The sequence below is a fragment of the Puma concolor genome, chromosome E1 (assembly GCF_028749965.1).
Source record: "Puma concolor isolate L17-30 chromosome E1, mPumCon1.1.hap2, whole genome shotgun sequence".
Classification (NCBI taxonomy): Eukaryota; Metazoa; Chordata; class Mammalia; order Carnivora; family Felidae; genus Puma; species Puma concolor.
The window spans coordinates 19,419,813-19,444,876 of NC_141680.1; the positions used below are offsets into that span (position 1 = coordinate 19,419,813).

Genomic DNA, 25,064 nt, shown 5'->3' on the forward strand with positions numbered 1-25,064 from the left:
CAGGGACTGAGCCTTATTCTTTAAGGAAGGAACTTGGGTGTCCTGGGGGACCCAGTCACTTGGCTCTTGGTTTTGGCTCAGGGGATGATCTCACAGCTTTGTGGGTTCAAGCCCCACATCGGGCTCTGTGCTGGCAGCACAGAGCCTGCTTGAAGTTCTCTCTCTCTGTCCCTCTCGACTCGCTCTCAAAAAATAAACTTAAAAAAAAAAAAAAAAAAGAACTTAGCCAGGGGCTGAGAGGTGTGGGAAAAATCCAGCTCCCAGCTTGGATTTGGCCTTTGCTTCATTGGTTCCTGGGCTCACTTCTCCCCTCCCCCTACTCAGATGGGGTGAGAATGGGACAAAAGGGCACCCCAGCCCCCAGTGTCCCAGCAACGCACCTGAACAATGTGGTCGAGAATGCGGTCACCTAGACCAGTGCCTGTCCCCTCGGAGATGCACGCAAACCACCGGCGTCTTGTCACAACACAGACCGATTCTGGAAGTCTTCGGCGGGCCTGCGTTCTGCCTTCCTAATAAGCTCCCGGCTGCCGCCGGTGCTGCTGGTCTGAGGCCGATGCTCTGAGCCCCAGCCCGGTTCCAGAAGCACTGGATTCTTGATGGAGTCAGCAGGCTGAGTTGGCATCATGTGGGCACTGAACCGGCCTTCCTTCGCCGGCCCAGTGGCTGGTAGGGAGCCCCCCACACTGAGCCACTCTCCCCACTGTACCCTAACCCCGAATGCTGGGACCCACAGTGGAACGACACAGACAGGTGTCCACTTGAGTCAGCTTCTCCTGAGACCACACCTGCCATCTCCTCCCACTGGGACACAGGGGGCTGATAAGCCATCTGGCCTTCTGGCCCAGCCCTTGCAGTGTTTGTTTGTTTGCGGGGTTGGCCTGTTACCAAGCTTCCTGCATCACAGATTCCTGCCCAGGAGGCCCGAGCCCAACCTGCTTCGTCCCACCCATGTGGGGTGTGTGAGGGACCCACTGGGAGCAGATGTGGATGTCAGGACCCACCCCATCAGTGAACCCATGCTCTCTCCTCCCGTTGTCCTTGCCCAGAACTTCCCCAACTCCAGAGACTCCAGAATGTCTCAGACACATTCAATAACCACAGTGAGCCCATGCACAGGTGCCCATAAGCATTTGTCTTTCTTTGAAGGAGGCTGGGAAAGGACCTGCTGGCTGGTGGAGATCAGGGGAGCGTCCTCAGGGTATCTTTCCAGGAGCAGGGAGGGTGGGAGCTGGGTGCAAGGCAAGGTCAAAGGTAGGAGAAAGGGGAGGGGCCCAGAACACAGCTTTCCACTAGAATGAACGGCTTGGGGCTGAGGCGGAGTTGACCGGGGGGGGGGGGGGGGGCAGGGGGTAGGGAGTGTGACAGAGGGGCAGATGGGGTGCAGGCCTGGTCTGGGATCTTGGGCTCTCCCTTTCTGCCAAGGGGACTGAACATAGGGCTTAACCTGTGGGGACCACCCCCCTCTCCTCAGACGGCAGGACTGGGGCGGCTGCTGGAGCCCCAGGTACTGCTCTGAGGAAGGCGCCGCCCCCCACCCGCCGCCAGCTGCCCTCCTCCCCTCCAGGCCGGCTGCAGCCGGAAGCAGAGCCATACAAGAACACAGTCTCTCCAGAAAAGTCCCCAGATCGTCAGGTAGCTGGAAAGTCCCGGGCAGGGACAGGGAAGGTGGAGGTGAGGAGCAGATACGAACAGCAGCACGCCCCTTCCCTTACCCCCAGGGCCAGGGAGCCCGCCTATGTCTGCACATGGGTCAGCTGGATGTCACCCGCCACCTCCAGGCTGTTGATGGCAGGCAGGTTCTTCAGGCGGTGGCAGTATTCAAGCAGGTGCTGACCGTCCACAGACACCTTGAGGCAGTGGCCTTCACACATGATCCACACCTGCGTGGAGGCCACGTTATTTGCACTCCCCTTGGAAAGTCCTCAACCCTAAATGCAGGCTCGTGTCTCCCACCACCTACCTGCCTTCCCCAAACATGAAGCAAGTCTCACGCCTGCCTTCAGCCCACCTGGGGGAGCCCACCCTTCCCTCCACACACCTCCTGTTCTTCCCCTTGTGCCTTTACATACCCCGCTCCCCCTTCCTCTGTGCTCGCCGCGCTGCCCCCCTGCCCCCCTGCACCCATACAGGTGGCTTCTCCCCAACCAGCAAGCCTCCCCTGCCTTCCCCCACCTGGTCAGATGCCCCTCAGGCCGTGTCGCCCACCCTACCCCCACTCTCCCACTGATCCCGAGCCTCTAGGGGTAGGAACACTGGCCTGTGCCATCCATGTCCCTAGTGGCCGGCACCCAGCCAGCCTCCATGCCCGCACCCCCGCAGTGCAGCCTCCTGACTTGTGCTTCCCAACCCACATGTGCTCCAGGAGGCAGCGAGACCACGTCTGTGAAAATGTCACCAGGACAGCTGACACTTCCGGCACACTTACTGTGCCCTGGGCACTGTCCTAAGCCTGTCACAGACATTATTTCATTTCATTCTAACATCTCTATGAGACTATTAGCCCTGTTAAAAACATTTTTCTGGTAATGTTTTTGAGAGAGTGCACACGCGCAAGCGGGGGAGGGGCAGAGAGAGAAGACGACACGGAATCTGAAGCAGGCTCCAGGCTCTGAGCTGTCAACACAACTGGGGCTTGAACTCACAAGCCGCGAGATCACGACCTGAGCCAAAGTTGGACGCTGAACCCACACGCTGAGCCACCCAGGCGCTCCATATTAGCCCCATTTTTTAGATGAGAAAACTGAGGCCCGGAGCAGTGAAGTCACTTGCTCAAAGTCACACAGCTACCTATGAATCCATGCATACTGCTCTCTGGCTTGAAACATAACAGCACGCTGCACTGAAATCCAAACTTCTTCCCACGGCTCTCAAGGCCCTACATCAGTCACCTCCAAGCCTGGGTGAGGAGTATCATGGCATATTTTAAGATAAGATGTCCAGGCTGGGATGGGGCCAGGTGAACCGAATGCGTAGGTGGGGCCGAGAACACCTGCCCTGTGTGATCGGGCCTCCAGCCTCACCACCCACACCTTTCTGTTGTCACTTTAGTCAGAAGCCCCTGGCCTCCCTGTCCCTAGACAGACCATGCCCCTGACTCTACCTTTGTGGGAATAGCTGCCCCCTCTGCTGCCCACCAGGAATGCCCCCTCAGATCTTTGTGAGGTGGGCTTCTTCTGAGGTCTCAGCTGCACTAGGGCCCCCTCTGACAGCTGTCCCCATCAGGGCAGCGTGGCCCCTGCCCCAGGGCTCACTCGATCCCATTAGTCTGTTTCGCTCTCTGCACAGACCAGTTGTTATTTCCAATGACCTGTCCAGGATTGTTGAATGAGTGAGAGGTAAATGAATGACCCATGCTTGGGCCCCACCTGGCACTTACTGGCTGTGTGACCTCAGGCGAGTAACCTGCACCTGTGAGCCTGTCCCTTCACTGGCGAGCAGAGGCACCGCCACCCACCCTATGTGGGACAGTACGAGGAAAACAATAATAGCAGCCATCTGTGGGGCACGTTCTGTTCTTCTAGGCCCAGGTTTCACCCCAGAGGCCTCAGCTCCCACATCTTTCAAGGTGCCCCCAGACGCCCTCCACGCCCTGCTTTGTTTGCCCGTTGACACCCTCTGTGCTCCGGCCGTGGCATCTTACCGAGAAGCTCTGGCCTCGGACAAAAGGCATTTTTCGGGGCAGGCTTCGCTCCTCGGACCCCCAAGAGCCGTTGACCTGTGTGTTGCGGACCACGGTGTTCTCGTCGAAACGGGGGTTCAGGTGGAAGGCGATGTCACTCCCACAGCGCAGGTTGATGTGGAACCTGGGCATGGGCAGCTCCCATGAACCTCTTCTGCCCTCTGAGCTCTGAGTCCCTACCCCTCCCAGCCTGCCCAGAGCTAGGGGAGGATGACCAGAGGACCTTGAGAGCCTTCTTGAGGGCCCTGGCTTACCTCTGGGCACTGGGCAGGACGGTGCCAGACACGATGATGCTCTTGGAGGGGTACAGCCCACCCGGGATGGAGGTGAAGAAAGGCATCGACTATCAGGAGGAGAGGGGACAGGTCAGTCGCAGGGGGGGTTTTGTGCCAATTTCCATGAATATGGACTGTCAGCTGAGTTTGACGGCCACTTCTGAGAGTAATATATTTTCAAGAAAGAACTCCGTAATATCCTTACTTGGCTCAGTAAATGCCAACGGAAAACTTTCCAGCATTGCTCAGAGTAACAGGCTCAAGTTGTCATGAAAAGAGCTTTGGCCGGATGCCATAGGATGCTTGGGCTGAGGGGAAGGCCCTAGCCTATGCTCATGTCGAAGGGATAGTTTTAAAGGTGACAGCTCCTTTCAACAGCCTTTTAATTCACTTGGATGTTTTCAAACGTTAGGTTACTAAAGAGTTGCCTTAATTTTGTAAGCCCCCCCTCACCTCCCACCCTGCCCTACTTGAACAAGGCGTCCGCCCCTCCCAGAGAAACCACTTACGTAGGTTGGGTTGGGGTACGCCATAGGTGGGATGGCGGGGTTCTGTTGAAAGAGACCAGGAAGTTTGGTTTGGGAGTGCACACCCACATGGGACCCCCACATTCCAGAGGCCCCTGGCCTCTCGGCTTCGCCTTCCTTCTCAAGTCAGCCTTGGTGAAACTTCTTGCCATGTTCCCTGACATCATGGCCGCCTGCCTGCAGGTAGCCGCACTAACTCCAGGCCTCCCATCTGATTTGTGCCCGTGGAGGGAGAAGCAGCAGCAGCTTAAGCCTGTGACCCGCGGTGACATGCCAGGGGCTTGTCCTCAGGACGCAGAGTCTCATACCCACACGCTGGGACTGCTGCACTCCCCTCTCAGTGACAGCAGGACCAGTTTTTTTGCCGGTCCCTGAGAAACCCGCTCCAGAATCTTTGCCGTCCCCAGGGGCATTTTACTCATGTGCCTCCTGAGCAGAAGGCCCAACCCCCCAAAACTCTATCCTCTTTGCTGCACTTCCTTCCTGCCTCTGGGTCTAGAGAATTCAGTCCTTGGTGAAGGGGCACACGGTGGGGCCGTGATCTGACCTGAGCTTTCAAACTTACAGGGAACATCTGTCCGGGGGCGCTCTGCATGGTGTGGATGACAGTTTGAGTCTGGAAGAAAGAAATCCAGATTTGAACCGGCTCTCCGCGGCGTCAAGACCACCAGCTGCCACCAGAGGGCATCACTTAACCCCCTATGAGGTGACTCCATCTTGAGCGTGTAAGCAGCCCAGTGGCCCCCGCCAGATCCCCCGAAACTGGCAGATGGAGGGGTATCTTCTCTCAAGGGGGTGAGGTAGGGGCAAAGGTTTCTTCTACTTGGAGAAGAAATATGGCTGCGCTTGCGGCCTGTGGCTCGTCTTTCTCCTCAGGGGACTTTATGTGGCACAGCCTCGCTTTAAGAGAGGAACGAGTGGATGTGTGGCCTCGGTCTCCTGTGGCCGCTCACAGAAAAGGGCAGGGGCTTGAGCAGACGGGGGCAATTCAAGGTGTTTCCCAATTCACGAGGGCCAGCCAACCCCCTTGCCCTGCTTCCCGCCCCCCCCCCCCCTCACCTCCCCACGACAGCCAGGCAGACGGCCCGGGGTGGCCTCCCCGTGGGAGAGGCCCGGTGCCCAGCCTGCCTCCTCCTTTGAACCCACCAGAAGAAGCAAAATTAAGAGGATGGGAGAAATCCAGAGACTTACAATGGGAGCCGCGTTGGCCTGCCAAACGCCTGGAGACTGAAGGGGAGGAGAAAAATCAAACAGTAGTTGACGTTGGTGTTTCACGAGGGTGAGACACTGGCGGCAAGTGGAGTGAGAAATGCCTCCCCAGACTCACGCTCACCTCCTTCCTGCTCCCTAGCGAGCCTTCCAGAGCGAGCCTCCCCCACCATCCCAGGCCCACCGGGGTTGGGGGGTACAGTCAGAGTTGGGGGTACGGTCAGGTTGGGGAACGTCCACATTGGCTCCTCCAGAGGGAGAAGAGGATGGATCGCAGAGAGACCGTACAGCTTCCCTTCCCTCCCCGAGGCAAAACCACTACTTCCGGTGCCCTATTTCATCCGTAAGGTCAACCACTTAGTGAAGGCCGGCTGTGTGCCAGGCTCTGGCTTTGGCACTTTTGCAAGGGAGGCACCCTCGGCTCCTGTTTCGCTAGCGAGGCAGCTGGGTCAGAAAGGTTAAGCAACTTGCCCAAGCTCCTCCCAGTAGTAAGTGATAAAATCCAAACTGCTACTCGGTTTTGGCTGATTGTATCTACCACACCCCGTCGTCCCCAGGCCAGAGCCAAAGTCGGGCTGCCCTGCAAGACTCCCTGAAGCTTGCCCGGTCCTGAAGTCAGTGGGGCGCGAGGCGCATGCCCTGTCTGTACTGCGATGGGCCACAGAAAGCCTGGGTAGAGAGGCACCCCTTCTTCAGCCCCCGCTGCTCCAGTGCTCGAAGGAGGGGCCAGGCCATGCTTCCCTTCCTGTCCTAGACCCTGTCCCCACCCAGCAGACCCTTCTTGCCCTGGCTGGTCTCCCCTTCTGCTGGCTGTGCAAACCACACTCCACATGCACCGAGCCCCTACTGCTTGCCCAGATGCTAGGCTAAGTGCTGGGGATACACAAATGAACGACCCACAGTCCCAGCCCACAAGGGGCTTGTGGGTGTAGGGAAGGAGGGGGTGGAGGGACAGGGACAGATACGTAGGCACAGTTACAACAGGACATGGTAATTGGCATAGCACAGATATATACAAAGTCCATGGGGACACTGGGGGGGGGGGGTGGGGAACGGGACATCCAACGATGTTCCAAGCAGCAAAGATGCCCTTGAAGAGTGACATTTAAGCAGAGCAGTGAAGGGCTGTTAGAGGTTGGCTGGGGCTGAGGTGGCCCAGGGTGTTTTCGGCACCAGGATTGCAGGTGCAAAAAGCATGTGGCCTCAGAGAGCCTCAAGTGAGCAGTGGAGGCTGCCTAAGCTTCATGGGGGAAGGGGTGTGGCCGGGAGGTGGGCTGGGGCAGGACTGGGGTGGGAGCAGGGTGGTTTCTGCACATCCTGCCAGGAATTTAAGGCTTTATTTAGAAGGGTTTGCAGCCTTTAGGATTTTTAAGCAGGGAGAGGATGCAGTCGCATTTGGGTGTAGGGAGGTCACTGCCGCAGTGGGCGGGGTGAGTGGGGAACTAGAGCCCGGTCCTTGTAGTCAAGGGTCAGACGGCCTGGCCCAAGAAAGGCAGTGGCTTCGGGAGGGAGAGGTGTGGGTGCAATGCAGGCATACTAAGGAGGGGAAGGAAGGCCGACTCCCAGGTCCCCAGCTCTGGGCCAGGTGGTGTGGTGGAGACAGGGAAGCTTTGGGTAGGCATCACGGGGCCCGCCTGCTGGAACCAGCCTCTCGGAGCCTCTGTCCTTCCTGATGAGCGCTCGCTCGGCCTCCAAGGCCTCCACATTGAACTCACTTTTGGCTTTCGCCCTTTGGGCCTGGGTGGGAAACAGGCAGTCTGGGAGAACTGCACCGTGGAGAAGGCAGGCTGCATAGGGGTTGCTCGCATGTTCTGTTAAAACAAAAGGCACCAAGGCATGAAGAGAAGCATTCATGGAGCCAAGGAAGCTCAGACAGGCAGGGGCCTGGGCCAGAGGGAGGAAGCCAGGCAGGCCGGGGAGGGTGTTCAGGATCATGCAGAGAGGCAGAGGGAGGATTCGGCTCCAGTGAGGGACAGCAAGCCAGTGAGCTCCTGCCCCACCCTCCCCCACCCTCCTCCATCTTTCTCCTTCGCCCTCCCTTCCCCAGGCCCGTGGGGAAAGAGTTGGGTAGGGAGGGAATATGAGAGATTAGGACGAGAGAGAGAGAGAGAGAGAGGAGCTTGGACCCATGGAGGGCCTGCTGTGTGCTTTTCTCATCTCAGGGAGCACCAGGACCAAAAATGGTGACAGCGGTCCCCCTCAGCCTCCTGGGGCCCTGAGGGAACATGCGCCCAGCATACCCCATCCTCCCAGTTTTCAAAAAAGCCAGAAATCCTGGCTTTTTTTTCCTCACCTTTTTTTTTTTCCCCTTTAATTGTGGTGACACACGTGTGAATTTACCATCTCAACCAATTTTAAGTGTATGGTTCCAGCGGCATTAAGTACATTGGCACTGTCATGCATCCGTCACCACCACCCACTTCCAGAATGCAAAACTTCTTCTCCTGGCCTTTTAGATGCTGGCAACACGTTCGAAAATGTTGACACACGGAGAGGGGCCAATAGACCCTGGCGTGGGCCCAGGCAGGCCGTCTTGTGAGCTCACTGAATTCACCCAATAACTCATGGGGCAGCAGTGGCTACGCCCCTTCCACAGATGGGGAAACTGAGGCTGGGAGAGGCACAGTTGCTTGTGTAAGATCTCACAGCTGGTGATAATGGCAGAGCTAGGCATCTGAGCTAGATTCAGTTGGATTCCCAAGCCTGGGTTCTTTCTAGAGCCACGTGGCCTCCTAAGCATGGTGGAAATAGAGAGTGACAGAGAGCGGTGGCCAGAGTGTCTGGGAGACTGAGACGAGGGTTCTGGACAAAGACAGTGAGTAACACAGAAGGACAGGACAGGGGAGCTGGAGGTGTGCTCCCAGAGTCACCTGGGTAGGACATTGGCTGCTACCATTGGGCCCTCCCAGCAGGGCCTACGTGCAGCTAGACTGGGCCCTGCACTCAGCCCTGAGACAGGTGCCAAAGGGACATTCTGACCTGGAAGCCGATGTAGGACAGGTGCACAGCACCGCTGATGGAGAGGGTGTCCACGCGGTGGAAGGGCACGCGGTGTGAGTACTGCACAAAATGGCTCCCGTTCACTGTCACCTGTGAAGACAAGTGCATATTCCAGAACAGTGGTCTCAGGCCAGGGCGGGGGACCTGAACCCCTGCTCCCAGGAATTAAGACCTGTGTTTGGTTTTCACATCTGTCCCCCAGGGGTCAGGGACACCAGCCTTCAGAGCTGTGCCAGTTGTAAGAACATGGCCTATGATCCAAAGTGCATCGGAACCCAGTCCCTACTGGGCTCTACTGGGCTTTTTAGTGCTTACAGTCATTTGTTTATTGCAATCAGTTTACCTTTCTTTTTTTTTTTTTTAATTTTTTTTTAATGTTTATTTTTGAGAGAGAGAGCACGCACGGGTGGGGGAGGGGCAGAGAGAGAGAGAGAGAGAGAGAGAGAGAGAGAGAGAGAGAGAGGGAGACACAGAATCGGAAGCAGGCTCCAGGCTCCGAGCTGTCAGCACAGAGCCCAACGTGGGGCTTGAACTCATGAACCATGAGATCATGACCTGGGCTGAAGTTGGATGCTTAACCAACCGAGCCACCTAGGTGCCTCAATCAGTTTATCTTTCTAATGTTAGCTCATTGAGGTGTTTAAATATGCATAAGCATGTTCATGGGGAGCAGGGGAGAGGCAGGTTGTACACTGAGGGGACGGGAACATCCATGCTCGCACAGAGAAGGACAGACATGGGGACACTCACCCCCCACCTGTCTCCCAAGCCCAGAGACACTACTCTGCTTACGTAATTTGCAACACCGTGTAAAACTAAGCCATTGGCAGAACCCGGACAAAGGCTGCAACAATATTAGCAAAAACCAAACGTTAGCAGGGACCTGCAGGGGAGGAAAGCCTACAGCAAAGGAATGGAATGAACTAGAACTTTAAAGACCCACAAGGCCCAAAAGCGCCACGGTGATTTACCCAGTTCCTATTTCCTGAGTAAAAGCAGCAACAGGTGTCCCTGTAGATGTGCAGGTGAAGGTGTGTGAGCAGACTGTGGCCATCGCTAACGTTCTTACAAGGCAAACGTCCTGCCATCTGTATAATGGCATTGCTCACGTGGCCATTTAAAAGCTCACGTGACTTCTGATGGCTGCTCACCGCACCTGATAGGGCCGGGAGGGAGGGGAAGGAGGCAGTGGGAAGGCGGGCGAGGGGGGGCTGCTTCTCACCTTGAAATTGTAGCTGTCCACCAGGAAGCAGAGCTCAAATGGGTTCCCCATCTGGAAAGGCATATGCATCTTCCTCTCCTCTGGCCCCCAGCATCCGTTCTGCTTTGTGTTGCAGACCACATACCCGCCCTCTTCGAACCGTGGGTTGAAGTGGAAGGCAATGTCATTGTCGCTGGGGCCAGAATGAAAGTTCACAGCAAACCTAGGCAGAAAGAGATTCCGAAGCCTGGTTTATTGCCAAGTGGGGGGAGGGAGGCTCACGCCCTTGACTTGGTCTGTCTGCGAACTTGCATACAACCTGCATGGCAGGTTTGGACCCATCCTTAGTTTGTTGCCATCCTTTCTGTCCACCTAGCTTGGACTTCATGTGTGTTTGTGCAATTGTTGCATGCTGCCCTTACGGTATGATTTTCTAAAAATACGTAGAACACGGGTAAACAAAAATAGTGGACGCTTTCACGCCAAGTGGATACTCGGAGGCCAGCCCCCATCAGCTCAGTTGGGAAAGAAGAAAACCAATTCAAAGGCGATGCAGAATTGAGGGAATAGGCCTCCAGATCTGGTTTCTAAGGCACAGAGTAAGTAGTAGCTCTCTGTCTCTCACTGGAGGTTGGCGTGCGTCCCACACATGATGTGCGGAGTGGTGGCCCCGAAGTCAGCAGGTCTGGACCCAGACCCCAGCTCTACACTGCTCGTCATTTGTGACGGTTCTGAGCCACACTACCCTCAAGTCACCATCACCAGGGAGGTGAGTTACTTCCTTCGGGGATGCTTAATGAGGCGGTGTTCTGGAAAGCCCCACCCAAGTCCATTTCCATTCCTGCCTCTCCTTGGAAGCAGCCTCTCACTATCAAAACTGCCTTTGGGTACAGCCTATGGCTCCGAGGTGAGGGATTAAAACGAAGAACCTTCCAAGGAGCCTCGCTCCCAGAAGGGGCACAGTAAACATTTGTTCTGTCTCTTCCCAGACAGAGCTCCCTCAGGTCCTACAACCAAGTTCCAGCCTGAGGCTCTCCTCCGAGGCATCTCTGTCCGCAGCCTTCCCTGAGCTCAGCGAACCAGCGTCGTCTGCCGCCTGCTTCTCGGGGTCACTCCGGTCTCCCCAGCTAACGCACAGTGCTCTCCTGTCACCCACATCCCCCACGGTGCCGGGCTCTGCACCAAGCCCAGAAGCGGCCCTTGAGAGTCATTCTATTAAATTCCTGCAGATGCCGCTTGATTTCTTGCTGGAGGAGCTCTTAGAAAATTTCTGCCTCGGGGCCCCTGGCTGGCTCAGTCAGGTAAGTGTCCGACTTCGGCTCAGGTCACCACGTTACAGTTCATGGGTGCGAGTCCCATGTTGGGCTCTGTGCTGACAGCCCAGAGCCTGGAGCCTGCTTCAGATTCTATGCCTTCCTCTCTCTCTGCCCCTCCCCCACTCATGCTCTGTTTCTGTCTCTCAAAAATAAATAAATGTAAAAAAAAAGAAAAGAAAACGAAAGCGAAAACTCCTGCATGCAGAAGCTTTGCAGGAAGAAGTGGGGACAGTCTCTGTTAGACAGGATGGGAGTAGAAAGCCATCCTGGTGCCAGGGGAGGGGTAGGCAGAGGGAGAGGGAGAGAGAAAGAAGGGAAGTTCAGAGATGAGGTCCCGAAGTTCCCTGCTGGCAGGGTTTAGGGGGATCCTGGTGCCTCCCTTCCCTCAGAGTCTCCTGGGGGCGCTCAGGGCTCTGGGACAAGTCCCACGGTCAGCGCGACCATGTCCACCTGGCAGGGAAACGGTGGTGGAGGAAGTCATCTAGAGTCTAGATGCCGAGCTGAGGTAGGGCCCGGCCTGGGAGCGACGTGAAGGTGGGTCCAGGAGGTCCCAGAACCCGTGCCAGGTGGTGAGAGAGAGGACCACAGTGAGCAAGAGACATTGGAGATTGAGGCAGAAAGGCTTCTGAGAGAGGCCGCGGGTCCAGACGGGCTCCCGTGGGCACCGTGGACCTCAGGAAACAGCCCCCATGTACACAGGCCCCGTGCAAAGTGGGCGAGAAGCTGGACCGCAGCAGAGGCCAGCCAAGACCGCCCGAGCTTCTGAAGGGCCTCCAGCCTCTGAGAAGTCGAGTGCCTCCCCGCCTCCCTGTTCCCAGAAATCCCTCCTTGGGAAGGAGGGGGGTGGTGGGAAACAGCACTTAAATGGTGTTTGTGTTTTGGATCGACTTAGTATTTTCCAGAAAAGACCTTGACACTGAAAGCGACTTGCATTTGATGGCAAGTTTCAATATTTCTGTATCAGCCAGATGAGGGCTCCAAAGTACTTAAGGGCAAGTTCAGGAAATAAAGGAAGTGATATTTTTGCCACTCAGTTATGGTGTAGAAAGTTCGATCCCAGAACAAAATCATCTGCTTCTGGGCTGGCCTGCCTCCCTCCTTAAACTATGAGCTCCTGTCACCCCGATGTCTATGGGGAATCTCTGTTAATGGTGCCCAGACGCTACGGGCAGATGACGGTGGTGTCACGCAGATCACCCGGGATCCCCCGAGCCAGGCGCAAGCGGCTCCGAGGGTGTAGGGCGAACCCACCTGAGCTGACAGGGGCCACGGTTTGCCAAGGGGTGAGGCTAGAGAGAAAAAAAAAAACAGTTCCAGGTACCTGGTTCCATTGTAGTAAAGAACGTTCCCAGTGAGAGTGATTTTAAGTCCATCCTGGAGACCCCCCTGGATTTTCCCAGAGAAGGGGATGATCTGTCGGGAGAAGAGGCAGGTCAGTCAGTGGGCCCACCTCCGTCTCGTCCCCCCAGCACTTGCTAGAGGCGCCTGGGTGTGTCAGCCTCATGGATCCTCCGGGCCTGTGAGGGAGCAGATCTGAGTCCAGATAGTTCCACACACATTCTAAGATTGTGACAGGGAGGCTCTGGGGCTCTGAGACGATGTGATGGGGTGCTGGCCTCCCTTGAGAGTCTGAAAGTGACAACTGCTAAGAGGAAGTAACATGTACATGGCCCCGAGATGGGAAGGAGCCAGTGATGGGAGGAGGGAGTGATGGGAGCGCTGGACCCCAGGTCAAGCTCCTAGCAAAGGCCCCAGAGCCCTGGCTGGGGACTCAGGAGGCCCAAAGGACCAAAAGAGACCACCCATTCTAGAGGATAAACCTTCCACTTGCCTGACAGGTCCAGGAAGAACGCATCCTCCCCTGCTCCTGCCCTCCCCACCCATAGAACCATGGTGACCATGACCTTTGCCCTTCCAGCCACCTCAGGTAGCGCCTCTCCTCAGATGCTCTCTGCAGCCATGAGGCAGCCCCCTCTTCTACTTCCGCTTTTCGGCTCCCCGTTCCTTTCCTCGGGCCCTCGGCAGCCTCCGAAATCCTCCTCCTAGGGCCCCTCAGCACCAGCTTTGTCAAATTCTCATTCCTGGGCCACTTTAAAGGAGCAACGGTTATGGTGAGGCACGCCTCCTTTCAGAGCCAGACGTACTCCAGGTCTGAATGCTAATTCTTTGGCTCATTACCTGAGTGGCCTTGGGAAGCTTATTGAACCTCTCTTTGCCTCAGTTTCCTCATCTGTAAACAGAGGGATAAATCCCCCCCTTCCGTGTCAGTTTGATGATTAAGAAAAAGTCTGCGGAAGAAGCTGGCACCTAGCAGGTGTCTCTCTACGGCCCCCCTTCTTCGATGTTGGGCTCTCTGAGCGAAACCCCAAACTGGTTATTTCTCAACCGTCAAAGCCTAACTCCAGAATCCCTCTTAATTAATATGGTTGTATAACCTGCATTAGACTGGGAGAGACATCTAGCTCCCCGTCAATTTTCACGCTTAAGTTGTCCACACCTTCTCTAACTTCTCCCCTAGGTCAGTTCCTTGCAAAAATGAAATGCTCACAGGAGCCAGGCCGGTGATATGTGTGAGTGAGGTGTCCAGGTAAGGCGAGAGGCGAGAGGGACTGGAGGGGAGTATTACAAACTAGATGTCGCCTCCCTCATCTAACAGGGCAGTGTGCGTTCAGCTCTAACCAGTGATCACCACCCATGCCCTGTGCCGGCAGAGCTCCCAAATTTTTAGAAGACAGAAATCTGGATTTTCTTTTCTGTAAAACTTTCTAAGTTCTGGGGGGAGAATTCTTTAAAAAGGATTTTGGGGGCACCTGGGTGGCTCAGTTGGTTAAGCGTCTGGGGTTCTTGGTTTCGGCTCAGGTCAGGGTCGTGCAGTTCACGAGATCGAGCCCCCAGTCGGGCTCTGTGCTGGCCTCGCGAAGCCTGCTTGGGATTCTCTCTCTCACCCTCTCTCTCTGCCTTCCCCCGCTTGTGCTCTCTCCCTCTCTCAAAAATAAATAAGCATTAAAAAAAAAAAGAGAGAGAGAGAGAGGGGCGCCTGGGTGGCTCAATCAGTTAAGCATCTGACTTCTGCTCAGGTTATGATCTTGCGGTTTGTGAGTTTGAGCCCCGCGTCAGGCTCTGTGCTGACAGCTCAGAGCCTGGAGCCTGCTTCAGATTCTGTGTCTCCCTCTCTTTCTGTCCCTCCCCTGCTCGTGCTCTTTCTCTCTCTCAAAAACAAATACACATTAAAAAAAGAGAGAGAAAAGAAAAAAATACTCCTGGCAAGCATGCGTCCTTCACTTAAGCACATCCACACTAAAGTGTGAAGAACTAAAAGCAGAGTGTGGTTAGGTGGGTTTATCAGCGCACAGAAGGGAGGGTGAGATCGTGGGGACGGGGCAGCACAGGTTAATCCTAAGCAACGATTTCCCCAGAAAGGTTTTGAGCTTTCAATGTGTCTTAAATGGTGTCCCCAAATTCCGAAAACCGAGATTATTTTAAATTGAGTACAACTTTGCAGACAAGGCTATTCAACCGCAGCATTGTAAGAGCAGAGGATTGGAAAGAAAAGTTCAGCAAGAGGATGATGGTGAAGTAAATGGGTTCGATGTAGCCTCCACAAAAAAAGGAAGAGGAAGAAGGGAATTCTTTGAGAACTGATACGAAATGACCCCATTTGTAGAAAAAAACATGGGTGGGAGGCCATATACTTGCATTTACTTATTGATGAGGGAGCAGAAGGCAAGCTGGCAGGTCTCAAACACTGCCCTCCCCCCACCCCCACCCCCGCCCCCACCCCGTGGGATATGTGTGATATTCCTCAGGGACTCCTGGCTGCCTAAGAACAAAGGAAAAGGAAAAAACTAATGATTAACTGATAGAGATCATAGTCACCCTCCATCACCCTCCACAGTGATGCAGGGAACACAGGCAGAAGGAAATGGCAGATAAAACTAAATTTCCTTATAACCTGCAGCCCATTGACGAATACTTGAGGCTGGCGGAGTGAAATGTTTCTCCAGAGACTCCCTACTGTCTTGCTAGAGGGAAGAACAACCTTAGCTGGACAATACGTAGGCCTCCAGTATCCCATGAGTCTCTAGCATTTGAAAATCTCAGTGGAAACTTCCCCTGGACTCTACCTCCCCCAACCCCATAGTATATAACAGGTGTCTCTTCATAGTCCTGGGGCAACAACTCCTGCCTGCAGATCCTGTCCCCGTGCTGCAATAAAATCACCTTTTTGCACCAAAGACATCTTCGGGAATTCTTTCTTGGCCGTCGGCTCCGGACCCCACGAACCCCACTGTCACCCCCAAAACCTCATCTCCTATTATGCATAGAATATCTGTGGATGGATTCAAAGAAACTGACAATACTGGCTGACTCCAACGAGGTCCGGTGGGTTGAATAATTACTACGCCTTCCCCGCCGCCCCAAACGTCTACGTTCCAATCCCTGGACTTTGTGGCTCCCGTATGTCACCTTATGAAGCAAATGGGGATTTGAAAGATGTGATTCAGTTACAGATCTTGAGATGGGGAGTTTATCCTAGATTATCTGGGTGGACCCAATGTCATCACAGGGACCTCAAAGAGAGAGGCAGGAGAACAGAGTTAGTGGTAGGAGGTGTGACAACAGAAGCAAGAAGCTGCTGGCCGTGAAGATGGAGGGAACCCCAGCCGCGGTAGGCAGGCAGCTTCCAGAAGCTGGAGAAGGCGAGGAGAGCTTCTCCCCTGAAGCCTGTATTTTTGGATTTCTGCCCTCCAGAACTGTAAGAGAACAAATCTGCATCGTTTTAGGCCTGGTGGGCCAAGTCTGTTGTGGAATTTGGACCCGTGCACGCGCATGAGAGAGAGAGAGAGAGAGAGAGAGAGAACTCTTGGATTTATGGTCCCAAAGACGTGCCTCCTTGTGGTAACAGCTCTCCTACTGGGCAAGTCACTTGATCTGTCTGTGCCCCAGGTCCCTCCTCAGGACAGTGGGACAATAGCACCAACCTGACCGTGCTCGTGAGAGGATTTGATGGATGAGATGCCACACACTGCCACACACGAAAGCCCCTTGGTTCACAGGCCTTTGACAATGGCAGCTGTTTGCATCAGGATGTGACTCTGCTGGGTCAGAACTTGCTCTCGGCTCCTGGCTGTGCCTGGAGGCTGAGGACCTTCTCCTCCTCTTCTGATCTGGAAGAACCAGGCTCTACCTGCCGGCCTCGGCAGCTGCCTTCTGGAGGAGGCCCAGGGTCACCAGAGGGCTCACGGGCAGGAGGCGGCGGGAGGCTTTCGGCCAAAGGGAGCCATTGCCCTACAGGTTCTGAGGCCCCTCTGGTGGCTGACCTTCCTTCCCTGGTACCTCATTATCCACTCTGAGTGCCACTTTTACAGAGGAAACTGAGGCACAAAAGATTTGGCAGTTGGCCCAAGGCCACTCAGCTGGTGACAAGCATGGGGTCTGAATCCCAGCACAAGGCTGGTCAGGTGAGGCGTATGGGGAGTGGGCAGGAGACGGGGGGCCAGGTTCCCAAGGCGGCCCTCATGGCGTTTCGCTCCTCAGAACAGCTGGGCCGTGGGACCTTCCTGCCACCCTTGGGAGGAAGCAATGTTCCCACAGCTGGATGTCAGCGGGCCACTTGGGAGAGGGCACCCTTGTGGGACAGGCAGGTTTTCCTGGCGCCTGTGGGGACTGCACCCACCCTCTTTCTTGTCTGGACTCCAAGGCCCTGTTTTAACTCACTGTTGCCCGCAGGAAGATTCTCCTTCTCATTTGAAACCCTTGAATGCAAGGATTGGAAAGTAAAAACTAGCCACCAGAATCATGAAATGTCGGGGCCTGTGAGGATCTCTGGGATCCCTCATCTGGTGGAGAATGAGCCCGAAGTGACACATTTTGACGCTGAGAGCCCCATGGAGGGCCAGCTAACTGGAGCCAGGCCCAGCTTCCTCTAGCGACAACCCCCCCCTCCCCCCACCCCTGCCCCGCAGCCTCTGTCAGGCTATCAGCCCAGCCCTTCCGGAAGCTCTTGGCCAAGGCTCAGAGGGGCTCCTACGAAGCCTCCTGGGCCTCCTGGGCCCTGCTGCTTGCCTGCCTTCCCCTGTTAATTGCTCTCTCTCTGTGGGCACCTCTCTCTTCTGGGGGTAAGTCAAGGCACCTCCCTTAGTTGCCACTTAACATCTGGGGACATTTGGCAAGTGGCCTCACCTCCTCTGTTTCCCACGTCTGATGTGGGGGTCGTAAGACTCACAGGGTTTAAACAAGGCCACGGGCAGACGGAGTCTACTCACATGTGGCCAAAGGTTGGAGGGAGCCCCCTGGGCCCCGCTCTGCAGGGACAGCCCCACTCCCCTCTCGTTCCCAAGATGGCCCCTCTGCACACACCCTTGGCCTGCCTCTGCCTTGCTAACTCACCCCTCAGGGAGCAGACACCTCCCCCGGAAAGCGTCCCCCACTGCCTCCAGACTCCTAACAATACAAAACACTTCCAAAGCCCCCTCCCTACAGTGTGCCAGGCACTGTGGCCACACTTTAGATATGCTACCTGCCTAATCCTTACCAACCCTGGGAGGTGAGCCCGAAGATGATCCCCTTTTACAGATGTGGAAATTGAGGCCCAGAGAGGTAAAAGTAACTTGCCTGAGGCCCCCCAGCTAGTAAAATGGCTGGACCCAGGGAGGCCGTCTCCAAAGTAAGCGCCCTCAACCGCCGCGCTGGGCTGTTTTCCTCCCGCGGGAGCCCTGCTCGCTGCCCCCGTGAACATACAAACCACCACTCTTCTCGTTATTATGCCTGCCTCCCCCCTCTTCCCCCTCCCCGCACTTCCCGCACCTAGGACATTTGTCGAAGAGGCATGAATCCCTAGGACGGGCTCCCAGGGGAGCTCCGTGAACCTTTGTCAGAGGCATGAATCCTGGTGGTTGTCAGCCCGCCAGTCCAGTCCGGAGATGCAAGGGAGACCGGCACGGGGTGTGCTGGGACTGCCCCTCCTGGCTCTCTGCTCTTTGCCTTGTGTCCTCTTCGGGACACCTGCCCTCCGCCTGCTGCAACCCACGGGTCATTTCCCCACAGACCCAGCGCTGTTTCCTCCTGGCGGAGGCGGCCGGCTCAGCCGGGGCCAGCCCATGCCAGCACCAGCCATGCCCTCAGCCCCAGAACTCACCGGGTTCAGGTAGGGAGGCTGGGAGCTGCTTAAGGCCATCTCTCCACTGCCCGTGTGGCCCTTGCTGCTCTCCACGGCCAGCCAGGCAGTCAGTTCTCTGCACTGGGAGGAGATAGCCAGGAAATAGAAAGTGAAGCAAACCTACGGTTACTCAGTAGGGAGGAGCCAGAGGCAAGAGGAAGTGGTCTGGAGAAAAAGAGAAATGGAGGGTGTTGAGGGAGGGCTGGGGGTACACTGAGGGAGGAGGGAGCAGACACGCCTCACCTCAGTGACCTTTGCCCTTCCTCTCTCCTGTGCTCCACTCCAACAAACCACTTGTGTTTGGTTCAGACAGATTCAAAGAGCCTGACCTCACTGACATAGCAAGTTTCTAGAGGACACTGTCCACGAGCGTGGGGCCGTGTCTCCTGCGTATGCCCGCCCACAGGGCCCAGAAAACAGTGGGGCTGTGCCGGGCATCGCCCGTGCACGGGGCGGTGGGGGAAGGCCTGCTTCTACCCACTTGCACACAGAGAAACTGACGCTCAGAGTCTAAAGGACACGCCCACAATCACACAGCTCACCAGCGGCCACCCGAGCTGTAGGACACCTGGGTTCTCAAAAAGTATTTCTCCCTTTCAAAATTCTATTCCTGGAACGCCTGGGTGCTCGACTGGTTAAGCGCTGGACTCTTGGCTTCAGCTCGGGTCATGATCTCTCAGTCGTGAGATCGAGCCCGTGTTGGCTCTGTGATGAGCGTGGAGTCTGCTTGGGATTCTCTCTCCCTCTCTCTCTCTCTCTCTCTCTCTCTCTCTCTGCCCCTCCCCCACTTATACTCTCTCTCTCTCCCTCAAAAAATAAAATAAATATATAAATAAATACAAATTCCACTCCTCATATTAAAACACAATCACGTAGAAAGAAATGTTTTTCTGAGCCTGAGTGGCTCAGTCGGTTATGCATCTGACTTAGGCTCAGGTCATGATCTTACGGTTTGGGAGTTCGAGCCCCGCACCGGGCTCTGTGCTGACCCCTCGGAGTCTGGAGCCTGCTTTGGACCTTGTGTCTCCTTCTCTCTCTGCCCCAACCCCCCAGTCAAAAACAAATAAAACGTTTTTTAAAAATTAGAAAGAAATGTTCTTCAAATAGAGGACATGATAATGGAAATTGTTATCCTAGACTGTACTGGTGCCCCGGGAGCTTCAGATCCCCTCTCTTTATTTCTTTCGTCTCTTCTCCCCTCCCCTTTTCCCCCTGGGCTTTATAATGGAAAGAGGACAAGTCTTGGACATAATAGAACATTCCAAGTGACAAGACGGTTGGAGACATATGAAATAAACTGCATTCGAGTGGCTTTAGTACCTAGTGAAAGGAAATGACTGACTGAAGCAGAGACCAGCAGGATAGGCTGTCAGAGGATGGGGTGGGGGGAGGTGACAATAAACTTACCTAGAGCCATGTGGGTCCCTGCACTGTGCTAGGGAGAGGGGCCACGGTCAAGCCTGGAAGAGTGGTTAAGGGTCATCCGGGCACCGGCTGGGTAGAGGTTGCCCTGGGGCCGTGCACAGCTCTGGGCCTCTCTTCCTTTTGCACCTTGCCTAGATGCTCCAGAATTTGCAAAGACTGACTTCTCTGAGATGCTCCCAGAGACTGAGCCCACATGTCCCCCCTGCCCACCCTCCGTCCCCATTATATTCCTGGATCAATCAGAATATGACCAAATATAAGGGGCAGACAATAGATGGAGCAGAAAGGAGGGGCAGGAAAGGAAGGGAAGGTCTCTGGGATCCTTTCGGTGACACCAGGAGAATTTCATCATTGATTGGCTATGGAACAACTGGATGTTAGGTTGGAATATTCACTGCAGATTGGAATATGAAAGAATACAACTTTGGAAAACTCCTTGATGGACTGTAATAAAGTCAAATATCTGCCTCTCCTATGTCCCGGTTAGTCTACTCCTAGAAATTTACCTGAAAGAAATGAAAGCACATGCATGCGTTCATGACAGCTTTGTTCCTCCCAGCCCCAAACTGGAAACCACACAATGGTTCACCAACAGCAAAAAGGAAAAATGCATTCATACAATGGACTAGCCTACTGCCAAAAAAAAAAAAAAAAAGGAACTACGTCAGCGAACCTCGTGGTTGAGTGCAAGAAATCAGATGTGCTGTGGGGCGCCTGGGTGGCTCGGTCGGTTGAGGGTCCGACTTGGGCTCAGGTCACGATCTCGCAGTCTGTGACTTCGAGCCCCGCGTTGGGCTCTGTGCTGACAGCTTGGACCTGGAGCCTGTTTCGGATTCTGTGTCTCCCTCATCTCTCTGTCCCTCCCCCACTTGCTCTCTGTCTCTCTCTCAAAACTAAATAAACATTAAAAAAAAAATTAAGACTGTGCCAGGTCCCAGTCGACCTTGGCAGCTCCACGTCGCCGTGCGGTGGCTGCCACCCATTCCCAGGTGGCAAGAGGCAGCCCTTGGGAACGTTCCTTCAGAGCTCTGTTGTTCAAGGTCCTGGATGCTCGTCCGAGGCTCTCCGTTCCCTGCACTGTAGACCAAAGGATCTGTTCAAAATAGGCGTCTGCCGTCTCCCACCCATAAGGATGGCCACTATCAAAGCACCAGGAGATGACAGGTGCTGAGGCAGATGAGGATGAAGGAGCCTGGGGCCCGGCTGGCAAGCATGTGAAATGGTGAGGCCGCTAAGGAAAAGTGCCTGACCTTAAGCGTCTGACTGCCGAGGTGTCCATTTCAAAGACGTCCGCCTCGAGTAAAGGCATCAACAGCTATGGGACAGCTTCTAGCTTCTAGCACCCAGGTGGCCCACATTCATGAAGTTCCCCTTTTAGAAAGCCTTGGGGAAACCTCGACAACCCCTGAGCGAGCCTGCTTTTCCATACTGCACCCCCATTCCCTTCCAACAACCCCCCATTAGATCCCAATAAAGGCAGGACTCCACATCTGTGCTCATGCTCGCTCGCTTTCTCTCCCTACAGCCTCCCCGAGTGGCCCTCGTGTGCCGTGGACCCTCCAGGACTTGTGAGTCAGAGACCTTGGGTTTTCTAAGTTCCCTGAGGGTTGGTGCTGAGGTGCATCTTGCAGTCATTTAAGAAGCAGAAAGGCTGGTTCAGCCACCACAACCACTCTAATGGGGAAACATCTGGGGGATGCTCACCCAAGCGGTATGGGGTCAGGTGAGCGGCCAGCCATTTCTAGCCCACAGCATCACTCTATCAATAGGTTGAGACCCACGTGACACAACAGTTTGGTGGTTTCTTAAAAGCTAACCACAGGGGCGTCTGGGTGGCTCAGTCGGTTAAGAGTCTGACTTCGGCTCAGGTCACGATCTCGTGGTTTGTGGGGTTCAAGCTCCGTGTTGGGCTCTGTGCTGACAGCTCGGAGCCTGAAGCCTGCTTCGGATTCTGTGTCTCCCCCTCTCTCTGTCTCTCAAAAATAAACAAACAAACAAACAAAAAAACGAACCATAGAATTACCCCATGACCCAACATTAGCTTATAGCAGCATTATTTATCACAGCCAAGAAATGGGAGCAACCCAAGTGTCTATCGGTGGATAAAGGGATTAAAAATGTGTGTAAATAGGGATACCTGGGTGGCTCAGTAGGTTAAGGCATCCGACTAGCTCAAGTCATGATCTCATGCTTTGTGGGTTCCAGCCCCGCGTCGGGCTCTGTGCCTCCCTCTCTCTGCCCCTCCCCCACTCAGGCTCCACGTCTCTCCCTCTCTCTCAAAAATAAATAAACATTAAAAAAAAAAAAAAAAAGCAAGACCTAGGGTCACCTGGGTGGTTCAGCCGGTTAAATGTTTGACCCTTGATTTCGGCTCAGGTCATGATCACACGGCACAGGGATAGAGCCCTGTGCTGGGCTCTGTGCTGACAGCCCCTCCCCCACTCATGCACGGGCTTGTGCACACTTTCTCTCAAAACAAATAAATTTTTAAAAAAAGCAAGACCTGGAGTAGTGTATTTTTTTTTTAATTCCAGTATAATTAACATACAGTGTTCTATTAGTTTCAGGTGTACAATATAGTGATTCAACAACCCTATACATTTCTGGGTGCTCATTACGGTAAATGCACTCTTAAGAAAAATTTTTTAAGTGTATTTATTTTGAGAAAGACAAAGAGAGTGAGCAGGGGAGGGGCCGAGAGGGGGACAGAGGATCCGAAGAGGGCTCTGTGCTGACAGCTGACAGTGGTGAGCCCGACACGGGGCTCGAACTCCCGAGCTGTGGGATCATGACCTGAGCCGAAGACAGATGCTCAACCGACTGAGCCACCTGGACACCCCACAGTAAATGTACTCTTAATTCCCTTCATGGAGTGGAATATTTTTATTGGGACCTCTTAGTTAAGCTGGGACTATGTTTCCCTGAATTCCCCCAACCCCCCCCCCCTTTTTTTTTTTTTGCGAGTTCTGGATGTGAAGGGGCCACAAAAGGAGTTTTACACGCAGTTTGGAAGGAGGAACTGAAATCTCACCCATACCCTTTCCACGCCCGGAAGGCTCATGCGTGTTGTTACTCACCTGCTCGCTGTCCTGCTGGTGTGGGGCTGGTGGCTGGGCCTGCGTTCAGCACCGCTGTATCTCCTCCTTCAGCTGCTCCTAATTCCGTTCCCGGGGCACGTTTAGATGCGTGACTGGAGGGCTCATGCATCTCTTGCCGGACGCGCTCATCACCAACGATAGAGGCGTGGACGCAGTGACAGAATGGTGTGGGCTGTATCCTCATGGGTTCCACCCATTCTCTCGCGTGACAGTTCGTTCTGGCTCCACACGCACCCCTTCACGTCCCCGTCCCCATCCTGACTGCCCGCCTTGGTGACTTCAGACTGTGCCAGCAGACAGAGAAGACCACTTTGCAAGCTCCCCCAATTACAGGTTCCTAGTAAAACACATCCTAGTCAAATTCCTGCAAGCCACATTGGAAAACGTTCTGGCAGTTTCTCGAAATTCCACTCCTCGGGATTTACTCACAGTAAATAAAATCATATGTCCGCACCGAGACCTGTGTACAGATCTTATAGCCCAAGCAGCCCTCAAAAGGCAAACAGATGAACACGTTGTCGTCACGCAACAGAATACAGTAATAAAATGGAACTACTGATAAACACATTTTAGGTAAGTCTCCAATATATCATGCCGAGGAAAAGAAGCCGGACACAAAATGTACACACCGAATGCTTCCGTTTCTAGGAAGTTCTGGACGAGACCCAACTAACCTACGAGGAAAGAGATCAAACAGTGGCTGCCACTGGGAAGGGGCAGGAGGGATCTTTCTGGGGTGATAGAAATGCTCTCTGTCTCAAGAGGATACGGACTCCTTGGGTGTGTGTGCCTGTCAAAACTCACCAAGCTACACACTTCACCTTCTACACTTTCCGCTTGTGTGCAAAGTATACCTCGATTTCTAAAACACAGCTTGAGAGAGGCCCGGGGAACTCAACACCCTGTGGAGTTCAAAATTTAAAAAAAAATTTTAAAAAGCAAACAACAGGTTTGTTGTCTGCCAGCCAGAAAGATATATATCACACTATACGTTCACTGGCTTGGATCTAAATAAATAAAATGAGTAATTTTTTTTAAAAGGAAAGATATCATATACAGTATGCCCCCCTTTTCGCCATGGGATATGTCCCAGGACCCCAAAGATACGGTTGAGGTCTTAGGTCTATCAACGCCTGTATAGATAGTACTTTTTTTCCTGTACATATGTACGCATAAAGCTGAATCGATACATTCGACACAGTGAAAGATTACAGTAATAATAAAATAGAATTACAACAATATACTATAATAAAAGATGAATGTGGGTCCTCTCTCTCTCAAAATATTTTCCTGTACTCGCCCTTCTCCTTGTGACTCCAGAGGATGAAATGCCTGCGAGGGAGCTGAAGGGAGGCGAGGGACATGGCCTTAGGCTATGCCTGACCTCCTGACAACATGCCAGAGTGAGGATCCTACGCTTCTGGCCCACAGTTGCCCGCGGGTAACCGAAACTGCGGATAAGGGGGCGCTACTGCATCCCCGAGAAGAGACCATGCAATACGAAGTCCCCCTCCGATGATCTTACAGCCTGGTTGAGATCACCTCCAGGGCTGGCTACCTCTCCCACTGCCTGGGCATTTCGTGCTGTGTGGACCACACCCTCCAGCCACAGGTCCCCCCACTGCCTTGGGGAAGTCCCTCCCTCCTCCAGCTCCCCTTTTTCCCTTAGTCTCTTCTCGGTGAAGGCTCGGAGGCGCCAATGGGCTCTCGTGCCGGGGTTACTACAGGGCAAATGACAGGGCGCCAGCCTTCCTTGGAGCGTCTGTAGGGCACCCAGTGTGAGTTCCACCTTCACCCCAGCCCTGACCTTCCTCCACAGGGGCTGCTGACCGAGTCACTCCTTCCCAGGGCAGGAATCAAAGTTGAACACTTATTTAGAAGGAATGGTGGGGAGGCGAGCGTGTAGGCTTAGCTTGGAAGGGGAAGGACAGAGGACCCCTTTATGAGGCAGGGGAGGGACGGTGTCAGGACAGGGTTGCAGGCTTACCCCCCACCCCACTGCCGGCTTGGCCTCCTTCACCTCTGCCCCAGCTACTCTCACTGGCAGCCAAGGTCTTTGTCTTGATAAGAAGGAATCGAAACTATTGCACTTCCACTTACTGGAATTCACAGCTTTCTAAAAAAACACAGGAGGGTATGGCCACTCCAGAACAATGACTCTCCTGGGAGCCC

The 25,064-nt window shown here is 54.4% G+C and overlaps 1 protein-coding gene across 3 annotated transcripts; it reads right to left on the bottom strand.

The window, feature by feature from the left end:
* Positions 1-1,114: 1,114 nt before the first annotated feature.
* Positions 1,115-18,501, bottom strand: LGALS9 (galectin 9). Of its 3 annotated transcripts, none has more exons than XM_086686537.1 (11): positions 18,349-18,501; positions 12,532-12,623; positions 9,916-10,117; positions 8,673-8,783; positions 7,409-7,504; positions 5,676-5,711; positions 5,050-5,100; positions 4,467-4,508; positions 3,937-4,025; positions 3,644-3,718; positions 1,115-1,883 (listed from the first exon to the last, which is right to left on the bottom strand). In XM_086686537.1, the coding sequence occupies exons 1-11, from the start codon at positions 18,385-18,387 to the stop codon at positions 1,805-1,807; spliced, it is 912 nt and encodes a 303-aa protein (XP_086542663.1). In that variant the 5' UTR covers positions 18,388-18,501; the 3' UTR covers positions 1,115-1,804. The 3 variants fall into 3 exon arrangements, with proteins under 3 accessions (XP_086542663.1, XP_086542661.1, XP_086542662.1); XM_086686535.1 differs by having other exon boundaries at positions 3,644-3,806; XM_086686536.1 differs by lacking the exon at positions 7,409-7,504 and having other exon boundaries at positions 3,644-3,806; positions 18,349-18,500.
* Positions 18,502-25,064: the final 6,563 nt, after the last annotated feature.